Raw genomic sequence first — 7389 nt, 5'->3', positions numbered from 1 at the left:
AAAAAGTTCAATATTTGAAATCGAAAATATTTTATATTTGAATGATGTTTGAAAATAAAATATTTAAAAATATCTTAAAATAATTATGTTTTCAACGGACCCTTAATTGACTTTTCAGTGTTTGGTGCTACGTCTGTCACCTACATACGAACATTTTAAACTATCCGGTTAAATCCTAGACGGAAACTTAATACAGCTATAAACAAATGCAAAAGGTGGTTAAAATAATTGGTGAAAATGAGGATTTGCAATGGCTTTTTAAAAAGCAAGCAAACAGGAGAAACACTAGATCTAGGACTGTTAAGTGTGTCACCCACGCTTTGATTATCACATCTGGTGAACCAAGACGAACCAAACGTTTTGGAAACGTTTATTTGATAATACAAACCAGTAAACACAAGCCGTTCCATCATTACAGAATGTGGACAAACGACTGAAAATGAGAGATTGAAACCCTCTTTAATCGAGCGGAAAGCATCTCCTATGGCCAAAAATAAAGTGTCATAACTGACAAGTCCTCCAAAGCAAAAGGAGTAGCATTAATAAATGCAAACCATTGTCATCTAGGCTCCTTTGAGAAGACTGCAGACTTCAGACTCCGTTGGAAGTGCAGGTATTGCTCCCTTTTTGGTAGTTGTAATGGCTCCACATGCATTTGCAAATTTTAGCACTTGCCTCAGCCTCGGTTCATCCTTCAACCAAAGTAAAGGCAAAAACACACATTTAGAAGCGTGGCCTATGATTATGGCAACTGCCTTAATTCAAAATCAAATCTGTTTAAGATGATTTAGTTAATTCAAAATCAAAATATTTAACTTGAGTTCGAAGAATGAGAGTGCTTACTTCAAGTATAGATTGATCGTCCACAATCTTGCTGAGTAGGGCACCAACAAATGAATCCCCAGCACCAGTCGAATCCACCGTTTTGACATGAAAAGCCTCCACTTCTCCATGGAAGTTCTGTTTGTGCAAACAAGTAATGTAGAGCTTTAAGGCAAATGAAAATTTTCTGCTTAAGCAAATTAATTCCATTTGTTGAAAAATAACTTGTTGCACAAGCATATGGTGATGAAGATTTGTCAGTTTAGGTTGAAAGTGTCATCCGGTTTTCGAATGTCACCTGGCTTAGTATAGACAATTTTCAGGAGAAAATATATTTACAATCGTGAATTTTGCAACTGCCGTGTAATCGTTTTGAAAAAAGTGAATAAAACATGGAACATCAGATAAAAAAATTAACTTTTTAATAGTGGACCCCACTATTTTTCAAAGCGATTACGCACTTCACGTTTATATGTAGAATTACTCAATTTTCAGAACTCATTTATTCCACCAGAATAAAGATAAGTTTCTGAAAGAAGATGCCACGACGCAGTAACAGAAACAAAAACACAAGTAAACTTTCCACCCTTGTGGAACTTATTGTCATATTATCTTACCACGACTTCAACAAAGAAAGTGTTTGTTTCTTAGCTCTCCATTATTTTCTTTAAGTTGCCTTTACAAAAAAATTTGGCTACCTGGGCAGAGCATATTCTGCCTTGACTGATATGAGAGTGGAGCCAGATGAATCTCCCCAAAAAGATTGCTTTTCATAGCAGTTACCGCTATGCTTAGGTCACAATCCTTAGATTCATATATAACAAAAAACAAAGTGGATTGACCTATCCGAATTAATTCTGCATGATGACAACAGCAACCTTCAGGCTTATATTTAAACATTGCAAACTCCCCTTATTCAGAAATAAAAAAAATGTCCTATACCCAAAACCCCATTGATGATGGAAAAGTAAATAATAATAAATCTCAAGTTGGGGGGAGAGTTGGCACTGACAGTGACTGAAATGGTTAGGTGATAGGGCCTTTGTTTTCCAAATTTTTAAATGTCAAGATATTGTAAGCATATCCCACTTGCACTGCTAAAGAAAAGAAAGGCCAACCGACAAAAAGTGTGAACAGTATTTCCAATAGCAAAAGGCAAGGCCCACGGCGCTATGAATACGTCGGCAGTCTTCTCAAGGGGAAAAAAAAGGTGCTTTGATAAACTGCAAAAGTTTGTCCATTCTTTATTTATTGTAAAGTTTAAAGCTCGGCTAATCAGCCCCCTGCCAAGCCTAACATCCCCTTTTTCTGTGGAAGTTTCATCCTTCAAAACCACCACGTACCCATCACAGCTATCTACTTTAAAAGTCCATAGTTTTTTTTTAGCTAACAGCCAAATTTAACAGTAAGTAAACTCAGAAAAGCTTACCTTCGTGTAGTATCTGCAGCCTTTCTCACCCAGAGTGACAAGGAGCAGCTTCAAGTTAGGGTGCCATAGTGACAACGCTGCGGCATCATCACACTTGTCACTTCCCGTGAGGAAATCCAGCTCCACATCGCTCACCTTAATGATGTCCGCCTTGTCCCATATGCTCTTTATCTGCTTACATGCCTCCTCCGCTGACGGCCACAGTGGCAGCCGGAGGTTAGGGTCGTAGGAGAGCAGGGCACCAGCATCCTTGGCCACCTCCATCGCCTTTAGGTGTGCCGATCTGCATGGCTCCACGATCAAGCTTATGGATCCGTAGTGAAATACTTTGGCCTATGAACACAATTATAACAGGACTTGCTTAATTCCACAATATGAAATGAAAGAGGGTCTAACCCATTGGAAATTCATTGCAAGGAAAAGAAAGTTGACTAATGAGTAAGGAAAACAAACTCAAGAACAATAGAGACCTCTATAAAAAGAAAACCTCCATAAAAGAAAAATCTCTACAAATCAAGGCAGACTATTGGCTTTCTCTCCATATTTCTACAAGAACGACATTTTTTTCAACGCAAAATCATCCAATATATGACTTGTGGACGTGGATTTTTATGCCGAATTACATAAAGTTATGTTCTCTTTATTTACATTTTATACACTTTATTTATTACATTCAACCTAATTGTTGGACAGACAAACCCAAAAAATTGCATCAACATCAATCATAATTATTTTAAAACATTCATTTCCCAGAAAATTATTATATTATTCCAAGATGTAGATAACGTAATACAAAATAAATCGTCTATAAACCAATGACTGATTCAAAATATATTTGGATTTTGGTTTTTCTAACAAAACTACGTATCTGAGATATTTAACTATCATTTGCCGAAATTTAGCAAAACTTTAGTGGATAAAAAGGAAGTAGAACGTCATAATTGAAAAAATAATGCTACCTACACAAATAGATCAAATTCTATGCGGACTTTTTGTTAAAAAAGTAGATCCCACAAAATAATATTCTACACTTTTAAAGATGAGATTTTTTTTTACAAAAAGACTATACCTGATAGGGATAAATTGACTAGAAAACCATAAGAACGTAAGGTAAGGTAAGAGATAAAGACAAAAGATAAGATTAAAAAAGATTAATTAAAAGAAGTTAACTCAAATTCCTAAAAGTAAAATAATTCACAAAGTCAATTGGATTCAATCACTCTAAGGATGGAAATAGACATCTATAAAAAGAGATCTCTACAAATGAAGGGAACTCTCTACAACTTCTCTACACATAGACTCCACACACTGAGCGATTCAAAAAGATCTTCTTTCAAGAGAGGCGTCATCTTTAACCTATCAAAATTTTAAATTTTTCTATTGTATTAAGAGATTTATGAAACCTTAAGAGATTGTAAAAAAGAACGATATAAATCTTTGTCTCTATCTCTATTTATTTATTATTTATTTTTTAGATGAATACAAAAGGCACCACATGGAAGCCTAAATCACTATCGTGGAGTGAGGATAATTTATTTCTCCCTTTCAACCTGTCGTGCAATTTTTGGTATTGACAATATCAAAGTTGATTATTTGAACTTGTAAAACTCATTTATCATATGAAAGTTCTATTCATCATCTTTAAAGCTCAGATCACACATAATTTTTTAATGATTTCTCTTATCAATTCTGTAGCATAGGAATGAATAAAAAAATTTAATTAATTTATAAAAAATAAAACCAAAATTTAATTAAATTAAAAATAAATATAATATATAATATGTGAAAATAATAAATAACAATCCTCTTATCAGATATTCCAAAGCGAAAAGTAAAGCTCTTGTGATATTCCAAAGCCAAAAGTTTTGGAGAGCCGAACTAATCCCAATCGTCCGAAACAGCGCGTGATTCCAACCATTCATTTATTTAGCATTTATTTATTTAATTTGAGAAATGACAAACTCCAACTAATTTAAAACTCTTAAATTATAATTAAATAAAATAATATTTTTTTGAATTTTAATTTTAATGTATTTAAAATTTAAAAAAATTATATTTTGTGAAAAAATATTAGATAAATTATAAATATTTTTTACCGTATTATTTACTCATTTAATTTATGAAAAGAATCAAAGAAAGATTCGTATTTTATGATATGGTCTCGTTTGAATTAAAAGATAAATTGAGATTAATTTAAATAATTTATAAATAATAATAAAATTTATAAAATAAAATAATAAAATAAATTTACATGACATGATTTCTGAATTTCGTCATTTTCGTTAAAGTATGGGACCCAGACGTGGGTCACACGACATGATTTCTGAATTTCGTGGCACGTGAGATCGGCCCACTTTCCATCGTTCATTGTATAGAGACAGAGATCGCGTTGCGCAATTTGCGGAATCCACAGATATTCGTGGGACACCCGACACCGTGCCAGATGATGGTTTCTTACGGTAGATCCCAAGAACAGGCTTTGAGCCTGTGACCCCGCCAACGCGCGTGAGATTACCGCTTCCCTTTCCCAAGATCCATGAGGACTAATAAAAACATATTTTTTCCGGAAAACTTCAGAGAAAGAAAATAATAGCAGCTACCAATAGCGAAGAAGTTGAAGTTTCAGAGAGGGAGAGAGAGAGGGAGAGAGGGAGAGCGCGTACGGATCTAATAAGTTCGAGGTTGAGCTCCTCGGGCCGGAGGAGCATGTCGGCGCTGGGGTTGCGGTAAAACATGAACTCACGCTCGCCGTCGGCGCGTAGGGTGACGAAAGCGAGGGCAGTGCGGGCACCCTGATCGAAGTTAATTCCGTTACCGGCGACGCCGTTTTGATCCAGGATCCCGGCAAGCATGTGGCCGAACTCGTCGTCACCGAGCTTGCCAACGAAGGCGGCCTTACCGCCGAGCCTGGAAACGGCGATGGCCACGTTGGCGGGGGCTCCACCGGGGGCCTTGAGGAATCCCGGAGCTTCGGCCAAGGAAACCCCGGAGACGGTCGGCACGAAGTCGATCAGCATCTCACCGAAACTCACGATCAGACCGCTTCCCGACTCGGGCACCCCATTATTGTTTAGCCACGAAGCCATCAGAATTGAATACTTATATAAATATTGGTCTTTTGCAAAGACGGAGAGAAGATGGAGGAGAGACTTTTGGCAAGAGATTGTGGTGGTATTTATTTATAGAGGGACGGACGGTGGATTCCTATTACATAATGTAATAATAACTCGTACAAAGTTTTATTGTAATATGTTATTTTTATTTTGTCCATACATGTAATTACACTCATTTTTATTTAACCTTTTGTAGTATAAATATCTTGTATTATTTTACAAAATTGATATTCAGAATATATATAGTAGTATTTTTTACATGTATTTTACATTTAATATTGTAACACCCCGTATTTTAGTGTATTTTTATTGAAAGATTATTTTTATTTATTCAAAAATTTATTCTCTTATTTTAAAATTACTGGATTTTAATTGGATTATTTTTAGGATTTTTAATTGGGGAGAATTAATATTTTATGTGCTTTCTTAATATTTATTTATTGTTGTGCATTTAAACTGCTTTTCATATTTAATTAATTACTGTGAGATTTAATTATTTCAATTTGACTTTACCATTACGTTTAAATTATTTTATTTAATTTGTGGTTTTAAAATCATTTCCGTTGGATCATTTTCGTGACCCAAGTTATGAGGATTGGACCTTATTTCTTTTTCCCTCTTTTTCTTTCCTCTCATTTTCTTTTCCTTCCTTTTTCTTTTTTCCCTTATTTTCTTTCGGTCCCTTCTCTCCCGCGCGAACCCGATTCCCTCTCTCTCCTTCTCTCTCCCCGTGCGACTTCGGGCTCCACCCCAGCCCGCCGCCATCGAGCCGCCGTGGTCGACACCGCCCCCTCCATTCGGTTCCCCTGCCGCCGGCGACCTTACCCCACCAACCTCACTTCCATCCAAGCCGCCGTTAGCCCCCACGAGACCCACGAAGCCGCGGCACTCTTTCCGCCGTTGCGCCGCCGTCGCACCGCCATTGTCCACCATCTTCCTACCACTTCATCCCCGACCTCTTGGCAACCCTTTGGACCCAACCCCGGCTCCGATCCGTCACCGGTGAAGCCCCACCAAGTCCATTTCCGATTTGTACATTTTTGGCCTTAAACCACCATTCGCGCCGTCATCCACGGCAAACCACCACCACCATTGGCTTCACCGACCTCTCTAGGCCCTACCCTATCATTTTGGGGTCTTCGTTTGTCTCCGTTGAAAAGTGGGTATTTGTGACCCACGGCCACAGTGTATTTTACACTGTGGTGTTGCTCAGACGTCGCCTTTTTCAGCTTCGTGATCCTCCGGAAATTATCATATAGCGCTGTAAGTATTTCTCCAAAGAATTCTCATGAATTTTATGTATTTTTGCACTAACTCATTTCACTGTATTTTTGGCATGCCGGACTGAGTCCGAGGAGTACGGGGGTCGGATGGATTTGTGATTGGAGTTGTTGGTTTGATTGGATTGGATTGGTTATTGGTTATTGGTTATTGGTTATTGATGGATTTTGGATTGGTTGGTTCATGTACATTTCATGGTTCCATGCATGATCATGTTTGTAAAGGAAACTGGGTTTTCGTGTATTGCATTCATGTTCATGTGTTTATGAAAATGGGATTTTCATGTGAATGATTTGTTGGGTGCGTGTGTATCACGAACCCCAAGCCGAGATGGGGCATTATCTCGGTGGAGCTCCTCTGGTTACTCGGGAGCGGAATAAACTGAGTAACGTCCCCTGGATTGTCGCTGGGCGACAATGGGATCGGACGAGAGATTCGTGCCGACTCCGTGGTCCTTCTGCTGGCGGGGACTAGAGGATGTCTGGCCATGTACGCGCTGGGCGCGGAACTGGGCATCGCTCGTTGCGTAGTGAGTGCTCGGCCATGTACGCGCTGGGCGCGGAACTGGGCATCGCTACGAAGCCAGGACGTGCGGATGGTCCCTAGGGGAGGCCATGGTGCATAGGGTATTGACGGATTAAATGGACTATTTTCTGGAAAAAATAGTGTGAGTTGGATTTTGTGTAAATCATTTTCTGGGAAAATGTTTTACGGATTATTTTTGGGCCAAATGGGATTTTTGGC

The 7389-nt window shown here is 38.1% G+C and overlaps 1 protein-coding gene across 1 annotated transcript; it reads right to left on the bottom strand.

Moving 5' to 3' along the window:
- Positions 1-292: 292 nt before the first annotated feature.
- LOC109005478 (fructokinase-2) lies at positions 293-5433 on the bottom strand. The gene is made up of 4 exons (XM_018984442.2): positions 4915-5433; positions 2252-2584; positions 844-960; positions 293-692 (listed from the first exon to the last, which is right to left on the bottom strand). Exons 1-4 carry the CDS (start codon positions 5335-5337, stop codon positions 564-566), a joined length of 1002 nt encoding a protein of 333 aa, XP_018839987.1. The 5' UTR covers positions 5338-5433; the 3' UTR covers positions 293-563.
- Positions 5434-7389: the final 1956 nt, after the last annotated feature.

Source organism: Juglans regia, chromosome 7 (assembly GCF_001411555.2).
Source record: "Juglans regia cultivar Chandler chromosome 7, Walnut 2.0, whole genome shotgun sequence".
NCBI classification, from domain to species: domain Eukaryota; kingdom Viridiplantae; phylum Streptophyta; class Magnoliopsida; order Fagales; family Juglandaceae; genus Juglans; species Juglans regia.
This window is presented reverse-complemented; position numbering and strand designations above follow the sequence as displayed.